The 20,434-nt window shown below is 46.0% G+C and overlaps 1 protein-coding gene across 1 annotated transcript in view; it reads right to left on the reverse strand.

Moving 5' to 3' along the window:
* FRMD4B (FERM domain containing 4B) overlaps positions 1-20,040 on the reverse strand; it is a 124,833-nt gene extending 104,793 nt beyond the window's left edge. The window contains exon 1 of the mRNA XM_050957311.1: positions 19,816-20,040. Coding sequence (XP_050813268.1) covers positions 19,816-19,977 — 162 coding nt within the window. The 5' untranslated portion in view covers positions 19,978-20,040. The remainder of the gene's footprint in view (positions 1-19,815) is intronic.
* Between the last annotated feature and the right edge of the window lie 394 nt (positions 20,041-20,434).

A 20,434-nucleotide genomic window follows, 5' to 3' on the forward strand; every position in this document is an offset into this window, starting at 1 on the left:
GCTACTACATTTCCCAGAGCAGCCCAAGTTGAGGAGGGTGCAAAGGTGTCTTGAAAGTTACTGCAGCCCCTCCCTGCAGCCCTGTGTTGCACCCCTTAGAGATGCACCCCAATTTCTGTCACAGAGAACACACTTCTTTGTCGGGCATGTCCCATTTTATGGTGGTTGATAGCGCGGGTGACTTCCTATCTCGCTATCTCTATGGCCCAGGAGTATTTTTTTCTGCATTTTGGGCAGGTTTCCACATTGTGCTGCCCCTGCCTGAATGCGGCTAGAACAGTTGCCTCATTGGAAGTCTGTCTGCTGACCTCAGAACTAATCCGCGGGCGGGAGCTCAGCAGCGAGGCTGGCCAAGCATCCCCTCTTCTGTCGGGATACTTTGCCGAGTTTTCAAATTTTGAGACAATTGTCAGCATCCAAGACACCATCCCTGACCCACTTGAAATGGAAACTGCCGGCCGGCCTGCTGGGGTACATGAGCAGTTACAAAATAAAGACTAAATCTGCTCTTGGCAGAGGTTTTCTCCAGGCCTAGTGGATCACCACGCTCTGCTGTCACTGCAGTCCTTGTCTCTCTCCCCATGGCATGCTGCTTCCCGCCTCCCAGATTTCTTTTCTTCTCTGATGCCTTCACATATGTTGCCTGCCTGCCTCCCCACTCCACCTCCCATGTTTGCTTCCTGCACTTCAGAGGCATCTCTTGCTCCCTCAGCGATTCTTCACTGCTTTTGTCCTAGCCTCAAAAGCCCATGGCAGAGGGAGGACTTGAGGCCCATTCCATTCCTGCTTTCCCAGCAGGTTGCCCGTAGCATCGTCCCTTTCCCTGCAGTCACTGCCTCCCTTTCTCTGCAGTTTTTCACCTTTCCCAGACTCCCTTCCTTGTTCTCTCCACAACAGCCTTTCCTCCCTGGAAGGCTGCTCACACCCTCTCAGTTCTTTCACTTCCTTCCCCCCACCTCCCCTTCCTTCCCCCAGTGCCTCGCCAACTCCTTCTGCAGGATCCTTCTCTTCCTCTATGGCTCCCCCCCAAAATCCTGTTTCCCTTCTCACCCTGCCTACTCCGTCTGCACCTTCTGTCCCAGCCTCAATGCCACGCACACTTGGCAGCTTTCCCTCTTTTTCTTGGCCGCTGTCCCTCAGGAGAACCAGTCGCCAGTCTTGAACAGACATTAGGTAAGCCGGAAAGAAAAAAGGGCTATGCCAGAGGGAGCCACCTGAATTGGCTTTAAAAGTACAGAAGAAAAAACACCCTTCTGGAATAAGGCAAAGATTTAGCCTCATGATCCATTAATGAGCGTCCTCATCATCAAACAGAATTTCTGAGGGTAGCTACATCTTGATGCGCCGGCTTGCCCGGGTGACACACACATTGTTAGCCATTTAAATGGCTTTGACAGAACTGGACTTTCCGCGCTTCTTTCTTAAAGGAGAACAAGGGTGTCTGATCAAAGGAGCCTTCCGAAAGGCTGTTAATGAGTTCCACGTGACCTGCCGTATCTTCGGTGCCAACCCTTTCATAAGATGTAGCGGGGATGGAGGAGCAGAGATCTTACTGATGAGACTTTGAACATTTACAAATTGAAAGATGCTACTGTGCCAGTTACTGCCTGCCTTTCCTCAGGACTCGCTCCATGCTGAGTAACAGTTTTAAAGCAGTATTTCAAAGCAGTTTATCATGGTAAAAGCTGAAAATGCATTTTCTGTGAAATTGAAAAGGATGGACCCGACCTCCAGCAGCAAAGTTGCTGGTTTAGATTTAGCATTTTCATTTAAAAAAGCCAAAGCAGTGATTAGAACAATGGCAGGGAAAGCAGATGTAAATGCTGAGAGTAAACAAACACACATTCCCCATTCTGGAGTTCGGAAGATGCCAGTAAAGTTAGGAGAGCTAATCTTTAGAAAAAGAGCTAACACAAATGTTTAAGTCTGCACCCTGAAAGGATCCAAGAGCACTTTGTTTTCTGTTGTCCTCACGCTCCCCTGCTGCCTGTAACTCTAACTCTGCAGAGCTCTATTCTGTTTAAGTCAGGACACAGCGCAACAGCAATAAACAATGTTATCTGCAGCTGGTAAGCATCAGAAATAAATGTATTCTCTTACCTCCAAGCCACAAACTCGGGTAGCTTAAAAGGTCTGGAGAAACCCAAAAAGTTACACATCAAAGAGTGCATGTACTAAGCCTTGGTATTTTTCTCTCAGTCCGAGCTAGTGGAAGTGGGGACACACAATCCCTGACTTCTTCCGTTGCTGTATAATCTCAAGGAAATGACCTTACTGTTTGTTGCTTTGATTACAGATTCAAAAACAAAAGCCCTTCCAGCATTAGTCAAGGGATGCAAGATGTTGAAGTCTGATATTTGAAAGGGAGAAAAAAATCAGTTTTTGATTATTATTTTGTAACAATACCCCTTTTTGCGATCAAATTAACCTATGAAAATTAAAACCTAGCATCTATCAAAGTAATCTTAGAACATACCAGCCCAGTGGCAACAAGCTCTCTCACTGGGGTCAGAGCCTACCTTTCTCCCAGCCGCAGATTTCTCCTTAAAAGGGCAGCTGAGTATTGGAGTCAGCATAGCCAGCTCTACACCATGCCCACAGTGCAGGGGCAGAAAGGGGCAATGGACACGAGTGCAGAGCTGAGGTTTAAAGCACTGCACTGAGTGAGGAGATCTGGGTTTAGTTCTTGCTCCAGCCATTTCTGAAGCCCAGATGCTTCTGTGCATCTATGAGTGGGCTGGGGACAAACTAATCTCAATGGCCAACTAAGAGCCAAATATCTGTACCTTGCCTCTGACATGCACACCTGTTAACCCTGAGTTATCTGTAGGAACATCCGGGAGGAAACCAGGGACACCTTTTAATCACAGTTGCCAACTTTCAAGTGGTAAATAAGCACCCCGACTTTCACAATAAGCCAAAAATCAAGCTCATCCCATTTCAACACAAAGCCCAAACAGCCAATCCCTAAGAGCCCCAATTCTTTGTGTGACCTAGCGTGCAGTCTGGGACTGTGGTGGGCCCGCTGTGCACCCCTTACTCTCTCCCCATCTTGCCCCTGCTTGCCGGGAGCCGATCAAAAAAAAAAAAAAGCAGCAACAAGCTACAAGTCAAACAAGCTACAAGCCATAAACTAGTCAACAAGCAACTCACAAGCCAATTAAGCCAAAAACAAGCCCAATTTTTGCATTTTTTTCCACAGGTTTGGCATGTCTGCTTTTAACTGCACTGTTGTACGTTAAACCAGGAGAACTTTTCAGAGAGAGAGACAATGGGAAAAAGGTAAATATTTGGCTCAAAATTGGGGCTGCCCCTGCTAAATAGGAAAGGCTGTCTGTTGCATGGCACAGAGACACCTCTTAACTTCAATCAGAAATCTGTGCATGGGGCAATGGTAGGGATACATTAGAATTGGCACTAAACCCCATCCCCTCCCACCCGAGTCCTTGCTGGCCTGACTGAACGTTGGGCCTAAAGCAGGGGTCATCCATTATTTTTTGTCAAGGTCCAAATTTCTTGGTCAAAGTATCGACAAGGTCCAGACTCCAGAGAAAATAATAAATATAACAACAACGTTGATAATAATAAGTAAATATAAAGATTTTGGGGTCTTTTCAAAAGAGTTTGGTGGTCCAGATCTGGCACATGGTCCACCTACTGAGTACCCCTGGTTTCTAGGCCCTGCAGTATCTTATTTCTCCAGTCCAAATAAGCAATGCTGCGATGCTCAGAAGCTGCCTGTATGTAAGGAAGACTGCATCATACATTCCTAGAGCTTAGAACTTCATTGCTTGGCATGGAAGTTGCTTTCTAGCCTCAAACCAAAGTGTGAACTGTGCTCAGACACTGGGCATTAAAGGAACTACTATTCATTCCAATTCAATGCCAGTGACGGAGGAGAAGCCGCAGGTATTGTTATGGCAGGCACCCCTAAGGGATGCTATTACATAAAACCTTCCAAACTCACATACTAAGGACAAGAACAAAATCTGACTTTTGGAAAGGACATGGTGCACTGTTAGTTTTTGGATTGGCGAGGTTTGTATAAAAGGCACCTTCTGGAAGTGTTGCTCAACTAGCACCAGGAGAATTCACCCTCTGCCTTGGTCTCTGATTAGAGTTAATCCTTGAGGCAGAGTTGCTCCCTAGATACGGGGGGCATTGATGCTGGGCTGCGATTCCTGGAAGAAGGGATTGCTCTGCATGCTGTTTGATCACCTCTGTTCCAGGTCGGTTGTTTGCGTGTAAACAAACAAGTTACACTTAGCTATATCTAGACTCTGCCTCACTGACTTCTCCTTTACTGCGATACTAACCTGACAGGCCTCAGCCATCTGCAACTACCTGACAGAGGGGCAGTGGCTGTGTCAGAAAGGGACACTGGTGTGAGAGGAAGGGGCAACAGTATTGTATGCAGAGAATGTGGTTTGTTCTACTGTAAATGCTGAATGACACTTTATGACACACTTTGGCATAAAATATTTGAATAGCTGAAGTCCAACCTCCTTTCTACAGGCACAATCTGAGCCTGAAAAAATTATTTGTGGACATAAATCTGAGGATTTATGATGTCAACTATTTGAGCTGCACCTGCATCGGGTACTTAAGAGACAAGACCTCAGATTTGCTCCTACAAATGCAGGCGCAGGGGCTGCAAAAGGGAGACCAGCCTCTGAAAGTGTAGCCTTGTATTTTTAGGAAACAATACCCCGCCCCCCACCTTCAGCACAGTGTACACTTGTTGCAGACACCAGGCCACAGTCTCTAGTTGTGTAAATCTGCACATTGCCTTTGAAGTTGCACTGATTTGTATCACTTGAAAATCTGGCCCATTGAACCCACTGTCAACTGCAATGGTGGCCGAGTAAACACTGAGCAAGGGCCATAGGGTTTAGCCCATTCTGGTTCTGAACCAAACCCACTGAAGTCAACTGGTACATTTCCATCAACTCTAGTGGACTCTGGATCTGGCCTCTGAACCGGGTAGGCGGAACTATCACTGAAGTTGATAGGAGTTTTGAACACAAAACAAGTGAAGAATAAGAGGTTCATAGTGGGAACTGGAGAAAATATTTTTCTTTTCATGCTGACAGTTGCTTGAGCTCAGAATTATACAGGGAAATAGCTACATATGCATGGAATAGCTCTTCAGTATTTTTCCATTTTTGTGTTTCTTATTACCACACTTAAAATAATTAAAATTAATTAGCCCAGAGCACATCCACTAGGGCAGGGGTAGGCAAATTTTTTGGGCCGAGGGCCACATCTGGGTGGGAAAATTATATGCAGGGCAGGGAGTTGGAGTGCGGGAGGGGGGATGGTGTGCAGGAAGAGGCTCAGGGCAAGGGATTGGGGCAGAGGAGGGGTGAGGGGTATATGAGGGGGCTCAGGGAAGGGGATTGGGGTGCAGGAGGGATGCAGAGTGCAGGAAGTGGATCAGGGCAGGGGGCTAGGGTGCACAGGGGTGCACAGGGAGCTCAGGGCAGGGAGTTGGGCAGGGTGCAGGAGGGGTTTAGGCTCCAGCAGCCCAGTACTGTTTACCTAAAACCAGGGCTGGCTCCAGGGTTTTTGCCGCCCCAAGCAGCAGGGGGGGTGGTGGCAGCGCAATCGGCAGCAATTCGGCAGCAGGTCCTTCCCTCCGAGAGCGACCGAGGGACCTGCCACCGAATTGCTGCCGAAGAGCGCGACTCTCCACCCCTTCCCCTTGGTCGCCCCAAGCACTTGCTTGCTGAGTTGGTGCCTGGAGCCGGCCCTGCCTGAAGCGGCTCCAGGGTGGCAGCGGCACGCACCGGGGCCAGGCCAGGCTCCCTCCCTGCCTGCCCTGTCTCCGGCCGTGCTCCAGGAAGTGCTGCGGCCCCAAGGGGAAAGGGGACGCACAGGGCTCTGCATGTGCTGCCCTTGCCATGCCTCCAGGTACCTTCCCCTGAAGCTCCCATTGGCCGGGAATGGGGAACCACAGGGGGAGGTGCCTGGAGGCAAGGGCAACGCACAGACCCCTCTGCCCCCTGTCCAGGGGCTGCAGGGAAATGGTGCCAGCTGCTTCTGCAGGGCAGCACAGGGCCTGCAATGACATGGGGGGCAATACCACAGGCCGGATCCAAAGCCCTGAGGAGCTGGAGTCGGCCCGTGGGCCGTAGTTTGCCCACCCCTGCACTAGGGCCTGATCTTCTCACTGAAGTCAGTAGTCAGATTCTTAGACCCAAATTTTCAGAAGCAGCCCTGCAGTGGAGTCCCTGGAGGGCCAGGTGGCCTACTGGTTAGCACACCTCGTTTACAGTCTCATCTCCCAGGCAAAAGGAGGGCAGAGATATCTGGCTCCTACCCTTTGGCCAGAGATGTCACAATCTCAGTCTACTTTGGAGCCATGCTCTCAACCGGGCCTGGTAAGGGGGATCCACATGCTCCCTCTCCACCAGGTCCCAGCCCCATTGGGGAGCTGCACCGGTAACATCCTCCAAGCTGAAATGCTTAGTGTGCCATCCTGGGCCACTTCCTACTTATACCCTCCTTTGCTTGGGGCATAGTCCCAAAATCCAGAATTTAATAGAGTCCAGAATGAGCAGAGCCCCGCAGGGCCTGCTGGTTCTTGAAGGGGGACTGGAGAAGATTATCTGGGGTCCTTACCAACGCTGTGGTAAACCTCAGGGTCAAAATTCCATCCGGGTTCCAGGAGAAGGCTTTATCTTCCCTCCAGCCAGTTCACCTTCCCATCCCCTTTCCCCTGGGGTTCTGATCTCCTTTTAATCTGCTACTCTAGCCACAGCATGCTCTGCTGGCCTGGAGGGATGGGGGATCTGGGCCCAGTAGTGTCCTTTGACACCTTTGGGCCCAGTGTGGGGTTTGTACACCCTACCACAAATCCCCAAATTGAGACACCTATGGTCCAATTTTCAGAGCTGCTGGGTACCTGCAACTTCAGCTGAGATCAATGGGAAGTGCAAATGCTCAACACTTCTGAAAATGCAGCCTTACACGTCTAAAGTTGGACTTTTAACAACTAGGGCCCCAAAACAAGTCAGGCCCCCAAAACCATGAGATTAGATTAAAAATCATGAGATTTCTAATACATCTTTTTGGTTCTCTGTTTTTGCCTTCTGTCTTTTAAGCCTTTCGGGTGCACTGTGATCATGTTTTCACACTTTTTTTTTAAATGCAAGCTGAGATTCCCACCTGATCACATGATTCCAGGAGCTGATGCTTTAAGAATAGTACTCAGGATCACGAGACACATAATACAATAATTAGAGTTGGCAACATTGCAGAAGTAAGGCTCTGCTGTTCACACAGATTCAATCCGTTACACATCAGAGTTGCAGTAGTTAAATGAAAGGGTCACAGCTGACACGGTTTTAGTATAAAAAAGTGTTCATTTCATAAAAAACCCAAGAACCAAGATGGAAACTAGACAGTGAGTCATTTTTCCTTTTAGCAGCAACAGAAAATGTGACTGTTACCAGTGTGATGCCAACTTCTGCCCTAAGTGGAACAACCACCTGGGTCAGGAATAACAGGGACACGTGGCAAGAAAGAGAGAAGGCTGCAAAGCCTTTGGGAGGTTCCTAACATAGGATGGCACTGCATAGTTCGGTTGTACGCGTCAGGCATATGCAGGTTTTCTTAGGGGGAAAAAAGATCAGAATCTGAAAAAATATACACAGTGTACCTCTGAGTGCAGGGAGGACCACCAAGTTTACAATGGCACCATCAAAGCAGGACCACACTCAGAAGGGGCCCATTATGGTTCCCAGGCATGACTGCTGGAATCTCCCTAGAAGTAGGTGGGTCACTAGCACCCAAACTGTGGCCCTGTCCCCTCCCCCGAGACCCCACCCTTGACCCACGTCCTTCCACCCCCATTTCACTTCTTCCCCCGAGGCCCCCGCTCACTGCACCTCTTCCCCCGAGGCCCTGCCGCTTGCTCTTCTCTGTTGCCCCCCCCCACACACACACACCTTGCACCCCCGGCTCACCCTTGAGGCAGAAAAAATAAGTGATGGGGCCATGGCCCCCTGTCCCAGTGCCCTTGTTTGCAGCTGTCCGGTTTTCGACGAGTAAATTTACTCGAAACATGGACCAGACTGTCCAGTCAACACTGCTGACTGGACACTGAAAGTCCAGTTACAGGAGTGACTGCAATGATCCACCCCGCCGGGAGGTTGGAAAGAGCATCTGCTGCTGCCTACAGGAGCTGCAGCTCAGCTGTAGAGAGAGAGAACTGACTCCCAGGGACCTGGCTCTGGAGGAGAGGTAGTTACTGGCTCTGCGCTGCCCGGGGGGGGGGGGGGGGGGCAGGGGGGGAATCCTGTCCACCCACCCTGCCTTGCCCATTTGTCCCCAGCCCTGCCTTGCTCTGGCCAGGGACTGACACCCCCCCCAACACACACACACACTGTGCTTTTCCACTACTCCTGCCTCACTCCGGGAACCGATCCCCAACTGTGCTCTTGCCCCTGGATCCACCCCATGTTTGGCGCTGGGCCCACAAAGTTAATCTGGCCCTGGCAGGGAGACATAGGGACATGCAGTATTTTGACTGGTTACAAGGGCAAAAGTAGTAGGAGTCTAGTAGCGAGCTATAGTTCTGGAACTGGGAATGCCACTAGGAGCAGCATTCCTTTATGGTAGTTAGGGTTTGTAGCATCAGGCCTTTCAGTTGAGGCATAATCCATAGCCAGCTCTAAGATGACACTCCACTCCTAGCCAAATTCAGGCGTGGGGAGAACAGTTACTTATTGGTTGACATCAATGGAGTTATTCATCTACACAGGACTAAATTTGCCACTAAGGAGTCAAATTTTAAAAATACATATGTGCAATTTCATGTCTAATGTGTGGATGCAATTGCTGCGATTGCACATGCAAATAGAAACTTAGACTCACAACTGGCTCTTACACACACACCCCCGCTCTGAACATGCAACTGCGGTAATTGCGAGCAACAAATACAGCATTGTCAATGCAGCTATAAAGTCAGCCTCTAGTGTTCCCTGGTGGGAACCGGCCTTGATGGAGGGCTGCCACCTTTCCAGTAGGCAAAATACCGTTAAGGAACTCCTTCCTTTTTCTGGGGGGGGGACAAACTACAACCCTTCTTCCCTCTTTTCCCCACACATCTGTCTATCCTCTTATTCCTGCTTATTTCCCTGCTCTTCCCTCTTTCTTAGCGTTACTCATTCTGGGAAATATCTTCCTGTTCTAGCTGAAGTGGATGGGAGTTTAGCCATACCCTCCAATGGGAACAAGATTTGATTTTCTGTCCTCTTTGTTCCATCTCTCTCTCGCGCTCTCCATCCTTATTTTCCACCTCCCTCCTCCTCTTCATCCCATTATCCACTTTCTTTCCTTGTTCTCTCCCTCAGCTTCGCACACCTCCTCTTTATATCTCCAGCCTCTGCCCTTAAATGTCCTCCCACTTACTCCTACATGATTCTCCAATCTCTTGACCTCCTCCCCAACCAAGGAGCTGGCTGTATGCAAGAAGGTCTCCCGCAGCAGGTTCACATCAGATACAACAGCACATTCCATCCCATCAAGACAGAGGCAGACAGAGTTTGCATGACAAGAAATTAGTACACTTAAAAAAATATATAAAGGCTGAAAATAAGCATGTCGCCATTTGTACTCTTATTCAGGATTTCTGGGTGAAATTTAAGGAATTGACCTATAAGTGGCTTAGATCCTTCCTATTGGAAAGGCTGCCTCTTCCTGTAGTATACAGCTACACTAGAGATCTGCATAGACTTTCAACCTAGGGCGCACTGTCAGTACAAATAAAAAAGGGCTCCTTTCAGGGGATTCTTTACAATGGCCCTAACTGCTTTGGAATTTGCTCCTCCTTTGCTCTGAAATAGCCTAGATCTAATGACCTTCAGGGCACGAAGCAAAGTATATATATTTTTCCTGGGCATCTGAAAATAGGGAGGGGGAGAATTATAAGGATGCTGGCAGAGGGCAGCAATTTGAGTTTTTACATTGCATGGCTTGCTGATGGAGGCTTAGAATGGATTACACTCAGGGTATTACTTGTCTTGTATTTTTACGTTCGTTATTTTAAAGCATTTGTACAAATCTAAAGAGAGGATCATTTACAGAGAGAGAAAGAATGAATGTGCATGTGTGTTTGTGTGGAAGGATAACTTAAGCTAATCTATCTCAATGCTGATAACATTATCCTCTTTGCAGTCACTGAGAATGTGCTTGTCTCCATCTGTACAGGAGATCAGTAGAATTACTGATGACTAATTATGACTCCGATGTCTTAAGAGTGATGCCTTGATTTTTAGGGACAGTAAAACTAGAAGACAAAGGTATTGCAGTATTATTTTAAGCATTCACTGTCCATTTGATCTTTACAGAACACGGGCAAATGGAAAGACAACGATAGAAACCAGAAAGGACAAACAGAAATGGAGAAACACAGTGAGCTAAAATTTGCCCCAAATTCCACTTATGCAAACCCATCACCCAGCGAAGGGGAATTAATCAGACGTTCTGGAGAAGACTATATCTGTGGAAATGAAATACAAGCAGATTCCCTATTGGGTCCCTCTATAAGAGTTTGTTTTTGAAAACTAACACCAGCTACATTTGAAATGTTAACGTATTAGTGAACCACATCAGACTGAAAAAAATTACAGCTAATATAAATGGCTAGTGAAACTGGCACTGCGACATCTAGAAGGAAATGAGATGAAGCTCAGAGTCTGCTTATGAAGTTTGTCTGCTAAAATGGGAGGGAAGGGGCAGCGCAAAAATTTTATTTCATTTGAACAAACTCTTCCAAACAGAAACTGTTCTATCATGAGCTCAAGTGGAAACGTGTCTGGCAGAGACATTTGGAAAGTTGTTTTTGGAAAGCTGAGTTTGTAAAATTAAACCTAACTCTAAACTGGCAGGGCGGGGTGTGCCTTGAGCAAAGCTATGTTCTCAAGACTTCAGATGGTATTAAAATATTTTAAAACTTGCTTTCAGGTGCTGATTAAAAAGAAAACCATTGCACTGTGTCGGAATGTTCTGTGCCTGTGTGGGGTGTTTGGGGAAAAAAGGGACCTTCTAAATAACCAGTAGTAAAGTCCAAAACAAAAATACAGAAATAGTATTTCCAAAAGGCGTAATTGCATTGATTCAAATCCCTTTGCAAAGCTGACCTATAACCACAGCAAAGGTTTTCAAAAGAGACTCATGATCCTGGATGCTCAGCTGGAGACACTTAAAAAGGGCAGGTGCTCAGCACTTTCTAAAAATGAGGCCCCTTTAAAGGTATCTCATGTTGAGCTTCCAAACATGAGGACACTCAATTCAGTTGTCACTTTTGAAAGCCTCAGCCCATCAAGATGGACCTAGGTATTCTGAAGACTCATAGGAGCAAAAGCACTGGGCTGTATCCTGTGAGGTGTTGAACATGCTTAAACTCCCACTCCTTTGAGTATTCTACACTCCTCTGGCTCAGGCCTTTTCTTCTACGACCTTGAAAAGGAAAAACTAGAAAGTCTCACATTTTTGGTCAATATTTGTAAGAAAAATAGATGGTAGGGTGGGATATTACAGGAAATGAGTAGTTATAGCTGTCCAGACTAACTGCATTTGCACCACAGGGAAGCAGAAATTGTCCATTTCCTCTCTTATTCCTCCACCCCAAATTTGGTGTGGAGCAGAGATATGGAGTGCCAAGCTTCTGCACTGTTGCTTCATCAGCAATTTCTTCACCTGACCTGGAGGAAACAACCTCCCTGAGGTTAAAATGAGTCTTGTCTATAAATCACACAAGTTCAGCATATGTACCTGCAGACATAAGTTGTTCACTTATACATCTAGTTTCAGAGGTGCCTCTTCCCTCCTCTGTTTTTATGATTTTCCTTGGGCATCAGAATGGTTTCTCCTCTTATGTACACACACCCACACATGACAACATTAACAGCTGAGCCTGGAGTCAGGTGTGTTTTAACTTGCAAAACCCACTTGTCCACATGTCCTCAATTTGCCCCAATGGTCTCAGAGCATGAAAATTCTATTGCCTGATAGGAAGAGAATGCTCTGGGATACATGTATGCAAAGTAACATGCAAGGTAGTTTGGGGTCTCATTGATAATCAGGCCAGTAGTATGACAAATAACCACAATGTGGAAAAAGCGCTGGTATAGCAGGTTCATATATCCAACATTGCTTATTAGTCTCAGAGAGAGAGGGGATCCTACATCATATGTTCTAGCCCAGTTCTCTTTTCTCTTTACCTGCACTGAAATTAGATAAAACATAGATGGCCTTTAATTTTAGAAGAGAGAAATCTGTTTATTTGAGGCAAATGACATCACATTATTTTTACATTGGAAGAAATGTCCCTGACACCCATAGATGCTTAAGTGAGCTTGTGCACCTCAGAGTTTTCAGTAATTTTTCCCCCGTGGCCCCGCTACCAGCCCAGAGAGCTACAGATATTACTGCAAAGATGTCACCCCTTTCCTCCTTCCCCCAAACAAATCGGTACCGTGCTTGGAGATGTCTAAGCTGCATTTTTCATTTGGGATTTTTGTCGAAGCCCTAATGGTATTTGCTCTTATTGACTTGCCAAAATTGCAAAGAATGTTTTCATCAGCACTTTGCACGTTTCAATGTTGTTTCTAGGACAGACCTCCTGGATGCTATATGCTGTATGGAAGAGACAAGGTTCCTTGGCGTATAGATTCAGTTCTCTGTGACAGGAGAAATTCATGTACGATGTGTTTTGTTCTTTTATCCAGGGTTCAGAGGTTATTTAAGAGTGAAACAGGACATCATGTCCCCTCCCTACATCACAGGAATTGCTCCAAATACATAGGACTGAGCAAATAAGCATCCTAGCTCGGTTGACAACTGTGACAGGTGATTACAGGCCTCCTGAGGAAGAGAAAGTTTCAAGTTCCTCCACTGGGGATTCTTTGTGTGAAAAACAGGCTGCCAATTCTGCGTCAGGGTCCAAAGTGAGCAAGTCCCTATGTGCAAGTGCCTCAGCATGTGGGTGCCACTGAACGGTCAGTCAGGTCTCCAAGACAGGTCTCTGTTGTGCCACTGCCGAGAACAGAGGCCTCCAGGTACTCTGTCCACATGACAATCCCCTCACCTGAATCAAGTTGAAAGGAGCAAGAGCTCCCAGTGCAGAAGTTCTAGGGTATTTATTTCCCCGTCTGACAGATAAAGTCAGCTCTCTTTTTAGGTTAAACATGGCTGTTGGGCTCATGACTGAATACTAATGACACTTCATTCGCCCTTTCAACTCAGCCTTGCAAGACAGTCATGAAAATTTACCAGCCCACGAAACAAAATCCTACTGCCCCTCCCTTTACCGTGATGATTTATAGTGATGAAAAAGCTAATGGCGTTTTACCCACTTGAAAAACAGAAGTTACTGGCCCCAGGTTAGTGGTTGAGGCACATAAATCTAATCACCTCTAAACTCTTCATAGTTAATCAGCAGTTCTAATACCATCCACCTCGTCTTAAACCGTATTTACTCTAAGAACACACCGTAGCTAGGTTTCTTAATTATTCACAGCTGTTAGCTAGTTAGACCACGCATGCCCTGGAAATCGAGTTATAGGATGAAATATTTGAAGCCAATGAACAAATTACGCCTTCAGTGTTTTTATTAAGAAGTGACTATTGCCAAATCTTTTATATACGGTCTTATTTCATCTCTGGAATATGGACACAAATGAAATCCAGAAGGCTGTGATTATTTTCATGCAATTAAATCCTTTTCCATCGCATTAAGTGTCTGTTCAGTTCCACTCACTAGTAAAAGGATGAGAAAGAAATGCACCTTTGTGCATTAACCTGTCAGAGGTACTGATGTGGTCCCCATTATTGGGGTATCAGAGCACTTCACAGACTTTAATGTATTTATCCTCCCAGAGCCCCAGTGCTCCCCATTTAAGTAAGGCACAGAAAGGCTATGTGGCAGCACAAGGACATGAACCCAGGTCTCTCAAGTCCTAGACTAGTGCCCTAACCACTGGACCATCCTTTGCTGAGAAACCTGCATATACATAAGCTAAGGTTCAATACTACATTGAGGTCTGAGATTCTCAACCTTCTTGCCAGTGTTACTCCATCCTAGTCAATGGAGTTATATTAAGGTAAACTCGGAGTAATACAGCCGTGAATTCTGCCCTGCAACTATATGTGCAGTTGCATGCTGGCAAAGTCCTTGGGACCCTAGGTACCCAAATTAATCATTCCGTGCTTCCACAGTCCAAAACAAACAAAAAAATCAACCCAACCCAAACCAACCCCCCCTCTATCAAACTATGTTTTTAACTAGACCTTCGGACGTTCAAACATATACTCATGGCATTTCATTGCAACAATTATGGGCTCTGGAGTCAATAGGAGGATTGCCGTTCACTTCAATGGGAGAAGAACCAGGACCTAAAGCAATAGATTGTGGTGCATCATTTATATAACCCCGAAGGAAAGGTCAGTGTAGTCATTTACCCATTTCCCACATTAATAAATAAAGCCTGAATGATTATTACACAACTCAATTTAAAAATCTGAGGGTTGAAACCTGATTTGCGTAGGTGGGTGGGTACACCCCAATGCCTAGCATACAGAGCAAGCATTCCCTGAAGTGTTAGGCCAGGGGTGGCTAACCTGATCCTGAGAATGAGCCAGAATTTACCAGTGTACATTGCCAAAGAGCCACAGTAATAGATCAGCAGTCCCCCCGCTCCCAACACCTCCCGCCTACCAGCCGATCAGCGCCTCTCTCTCCCTCCCTGCACCTCTCGATCAGCTGTTTCGTAATGTGCAGAAGGCTCTAGGGGGGAGGAGCGAGGGCACTGTCATAAACAGATAGCTAAGGGTTAATGTCTCTTTCACCTATAAAAGGGTTAACAAACAGTGACCTGAAACACCTGACCAGAGGACCAATCAGGAGACAAAATACTTTCAAAACTGGGTGGAGGGAAGTTTGGGTGTGAGTTCTTTGTTCTTAGTCTTGGTTCGGTGGCCCTCTCAGCTCTGAGAGTGATCTCTCTATCTCCAGGCTTTCTAATCTTCTGTTTCCAAGTTGTAAGTACAAGGATAGTAAGACAATAGGTTTATATTGTTTTTTTGTATTTACATGTGTGTAGTTGCTGGAATGTTTTAAATTGTATTCTTTTTGGATAAGGCTGTTTATTCATTTTTTCTTTTAAGCAATTGACCCTGTATATTGTCACCTTGATACAGAGACCATTTTTATGTCTTTTTCTTTCTTTTTATATAAAGTTTTGCTTTTGAAGACCTGTTTGTTTTTTTTCCCCCTTGTTGAGGCTCGAGGGAATTGAGTCTGTACTTAATAGGAATAGAGAAGGGGGGGAAGGGTGGAATCCCTTTGTTTAGATTCACGGAGCTTGAATCTGTATATCTCTCCAGGAACCCAGGGAGGGAACACCTGGAGGGGAGGAGGGGGAAGGGAAATGGTTTATTCCCATTTGTTGTGAGACTCAAGGAATCTGAGTTTTGGGGTCCCCCAGGGAAGGGTTTGGGGAGACCACAGTGAGCCAGACACTGGAATTTTCTGGCTGGTGGCAGCGATATCAGATCCAAGCTGGTAATTAAGTTTGGAGGTTTCATGCTAGCTTCTCATGTTCTGAACTCTAAGGTTCAGATCTGAGTAGGCAAGTTATGACATGAGTGGCAGCGGTGTGGAAAAATAAGAATCCAGAAGCCAATACGAATATTATTTTCTTTTTCTCTGCTAGGGCTTTTAAGCAGAGAGAAAGAGTTTGGTTTTAAAAGGAGCCAGAGAGAATTTTTTTTCTGTTCTCTCGTTACAGTTTGGCTTGCATATTAAGCAAGGAACTATTAAGGTTGACAAAGGGTCTTTTGTTAAACTATAGCACTCCAATTGAGAGTCAAGTACCCAGCACAACACACATGCAAATAAAGTGGTTTTCCTGGTTTACTTTACATTTAAACGATTAGCTAAAGGAAGAAAAAAAAAAGGCACTGTTGCTAGGCAAACCCCAGAGACAACAGAGAGCCAGCAGTTCAAACAACAAACACCAGAGGGCACCCCAACACACAAAAACAGGAACCATGACTTCCAAGGCAAAAATGGAGGCAGAGAAACAAATCAAAGAAGCAGACCACAGGCGACAAATGGAAAAAAGAGAAAAAGAGGTGGAGCTGAAAGAAAGGGAAGAAAACATCAAACTGGCAGCCCATAAAAGAGAACAAGAAGCCAAAGATGCAGCCCACCAACGAGAGATGGAAAAACAACAAAAAGAACTGGAAAAACAACAAAAACAGAGTGAAGAGAGGGAAAAGGAGAGAAAGCATGAAATTGACTTGGCGCGGGCAAGGCAGGATGCTCCAGCCAGTCCTAACAACCCTGCACCAATGATTGTTCCACATCACAGGAAATTTCCCACCTACAAGGCAGGTGATGACACTGAGGCCTTCTTAGAAAATTTTGAAAGGACCTGTCTTGGGTACAGTATCCCTGAAGACTGTAGAGCTGAGGTCACAGCTCAGTGAACCCTTAGCAGAGGTGGCGGCTGAAATGCCAAAGGACAGAATGAACGATTATAAACTGTTTCAAAACAAGGCCAGAGTCAGAATGGGAATAACCCCGGATCAGGCCCATCGGCGTTTCAGAACCCAAAAGTGGAAACCAGATGTGTCATTTCCCAGACACGCCTACTACGCTGGGAAAAATTATGAGGCTTGGATATCAGGAACCAATGTTAAATCCTTGGACGAACTGCACCTCCTCATACAAATGGAGCAGTTCTTGGATGGTGTTCCTGAGGACATAACACGGTACATACAAGATGGAAAACCCAAAAATCTCACCAAGGCGGGGGAGATTGGAGCCAAATGGCTGGAAGTGGCAGAAAGCAAGAAAGCTATTGTCAAGGGGAATGAATACCCAGGGGGCACACCGACAATAAACCCTACAACTGAGGGCAACCTAAGATCCCTCCTACAACCCAAGGAAAGCCACAGACACCCTATTCTTCCACCTCACCAGTCTCCAGTAACCCACCTCAACCCAGTGACCAGTCAGCTGGAAGATGCTTTAAGTGTAATGAACTGGGACATATAAAGGCCAACTGCCCAAAGAACCCCAACTGAGTGCAAGTCATTACACCACCATCACACCAAAGATCCCCAGGCCCAGATGCCTCTCAAATACCCTTGGAGTGAAGGGAAACTTTGAGAGTGGGCGGAAAGAAGGTTACTGCGTGGAGAGACACGGGGGCACCAGTGTCAGCTATCCACCAATCCTTCGTAGACCCCAAATTCATCAACCCAAAGGCCCAAGTGACAATTTACCCCTTCATGTCACAAGCTATAGACTTGCCTACAGCTGAACTGCCTGTCCAGTACAAAGGCTGGTCAGGAATGTGGACTTTTGCAGTCTATGACAATTACTCCATCCCCATGCTACTGGGGGAAGACTTGGCCAACCAGGTGAAGTGGGCCAAGAAAGTGAGCCACAGCTGGCTCAGGGGAGGGGGCTGGAAGGGGTGGAGTTGGGGCAGGGCCTGTGGCACAGCCCTGGGTTGAGCAGCAAGCACTCTGTAGCACACTGGAAAGTTGGCGCCTGTAGCTGCAGCCCCCCAGTCGGTGCCTATACAAGGAGCTGCACATTAACTTCTGAAGAATCACATCTGGCTCCGGAGCCACAGGCTGGCCACCCCTGCGCTAGGCTGTTTGGCCCACCAATGCATCTAGCAGCTGTCCTTTCACCAAAGGGGGTGTGGCCTCCACACTGGAGGTGTGGCTAGGCCCCTCCCGCAACTGCTGAGCACTGGCACAGTGAGCAAGTGTTACATTTTTTCCGAAGCACGCCTAAGTCCAGCTGCTGATCATGCTATTTAAGTGCCCTTTTGAGGCATTCTGCTCTCTCTACCGATGCTGGGAACACATCTTCCATTAGCACTCCAGGGTGGGGCAAGTGCACAGTTTGGCACTACAGGAGTAGGACACAGAGTGCACATTTTCACTTCGTAAAATGCCCGGAAGCGCTAAGGATGTGTTGGTGAAGGTTTTTTTAAAAGGATGCCACATGCCTTCTTTGTGGAAGGAGAATCATGTGGTGGTAGGCTCAGAGCACAAGACTAAACAAAATTAAAGGTTAAACCCTCAGCACCAACCGTTACACTCAGTAGCTTTGGACAAGCAAAAATTTGCATGATCCTTGGTTCTAAAAGTTTAAAAAAAAACAAAAAACTTTTAAAGCCCCTTTACTAAAGTACACGGATTAAGTCCTTGCTCAGAGTCAGGGTATGGCTACCTTACAGAGCCTATATTGGCTAGTTATGCCACCACAAAAGGAGTATTTCTATTGGCGTAGGATCCCCACTTCCCCGGATGATGTTAGCTATGTTGCCAGAAGCACGCTTCTATCGATATAACTGGGTCAACACTGCGGGTTTTGCTGGCATAGCTATGTCAGTCAGCGGTGTGAGGAATGACTGAGATAGCAGTGCTGACATAACTTAAGTGTAAATCCAACCTCAGTCTTTACTCTGGCAAAATTCCCACCTAGAACAATTTTGCCTTTCTTAAGAACTAAGATTTTGTCTTCAGAAAGATGGAGTAAAAACTAAGAATGTACCATATTCCTCTTAATGTACCCTTAGGAGTCCAGGCAGTTCAATTGCCAGCCTTCGTTGGAATGGGATTCAAGGACATGAGGTACATCCATATGGCCATACAAGTGCCATTTTGCTGAGCATACATCATAAAAAGAGGTTCTATGCAATGCAGCCAGTTGATGTTCTAACATTCAGAAGATCTTGCTTTCATTTTAGAGCAGCACTCCCATTTGTGGGCATAACAGAGATTTAAATAAGATTTCATATTTAGGGGCAGATTTCCACTTTAAGTGGCTTTCAGACGGAAGTACATAGTGATGGTTTTGGAGAAGAGGATTCCTACACACTGCGTCATTTGCTAGAATACAATGTATGGAGGGGGGGAAATCAGTCTCATTGTAATAAATGTTTACGCCTATGGTGTGATCAGACAAAACACTGTCTTAGTCAGGAAAAACAAATAAAGAAAACCAACTGGCTCCAATTGTGATTGGATAACACAATACTTGCAGACAAAAAAAATGCAGAACCCTATTTGCAAGGCAGGTGCAAATGAAGTAGTAAAGAGAGGATCTGCTAAAGCATACTTCATAGTACAGTTATATCAGGACTAATGTTGGTCATCCTTTCCTTGGATAACAACCATTTCGTGATGCAAACTATTATGGTATATATATTATGATGGAACTTTCCTTAATAGCTATTCGGGAAATGCAAATAAACTAGAAAAATAAGCTACAGACCGTTTCTCCTGCCACAGCACTTTTATCTCAGACAGTCTGATGCAAATGCAGGCTGTGTATTGACAAACCTATCAGCTTCAAAGTACAAGTGACTGTGAGAGCAACTAACGAGTCTCTCGAAAGGCTATGATAGAAAGGACAGTTAGTCTCAAAAAACAATTTTCAACACATCAGCCTGCAAGATGCATTTTACACAGCACCAATCTCTCAAACAGTGATTTTACAACACAGACACCCACAGCTGATTAAATCATTTGAACTGAAATATTTAGTGACTCCTCAGACTTGTAGATTTCAAATCTGACTAGTTATCTTAACACGAGGGAGGCTGGAAGCATAACTTTGAAGTAATTAACAGTTTCATACTAAACGTGCTGTCTTATTAAATGACTCTTTAATCACATTATCGAATACACACACATATCACTACTAGGAATTAGTAAATTTCTGCTAGATAATATTCTGGCATTTTTAAAAGCAAACAAAAATTCCCATAGGTTTACCTGATAAACTTCTCTGAGACCACACCACGTTCTCATCGCTTGATGGCAAGCTCTCACTCTCTGTGTGTACCACCTTCTCAAAGCCGATACTGTCAAGTTCCAAAGAAACCGGCTCCCACCGAAAAGCAAGTCTTCTACTCCGCACATGAACACCGAAGCCATGATCTACTTTTTCAAAATCCTCTCTTCCTGCCGCACTCTGTGTACTCAGTTCAACGCCTGCCGTTAGAGCAGCTTCATTTTATACGGAGTGCAAAGGGTAGGGTTGTTGCGAGAAGCCAGGGTCAAATCTTAAAACAAACTCCTCTTTCACTGTGCTTCCTGGGCAGACACGGAGGCATGCTCTGGGTGTTGCTTGAAGTCCAGCCAACGGCTGCAGTAGCTCAGCCCAACCAGAAGCTCACACAGCAGCCTTGTACTTCTTAACAGCTTATATAAATCTCTGTTAAGCTTCAGTAGCCACCACTGTGTATTCTAATTAAATTTTAACCCCTTTTCCATGTGCCCTGACAACAACCCTGTGTACACACACTACAGGAAAAGAATTGAGGGGAGCAGTCCTGATTAATACTCTCCACATTTTGATACTCAGCAGGCATTACACACATATCTATGGCAC

The sequence above is a fragment of the Gopherus flavomarginatus genome, chromosome 6 (assembly GCF_025201925.1).
Source record: "Gopherus flavomarginatus isolate rGopFla2 chromosome 6, rGopFla2.mat.asm, whole genome shotgun sequence".
Taxonomy (NCBI): Eukaryota; Metazoa; Chordata; order Testudines; family Testudinidae; genus Gopherus; species Gopherus flavomarginatus.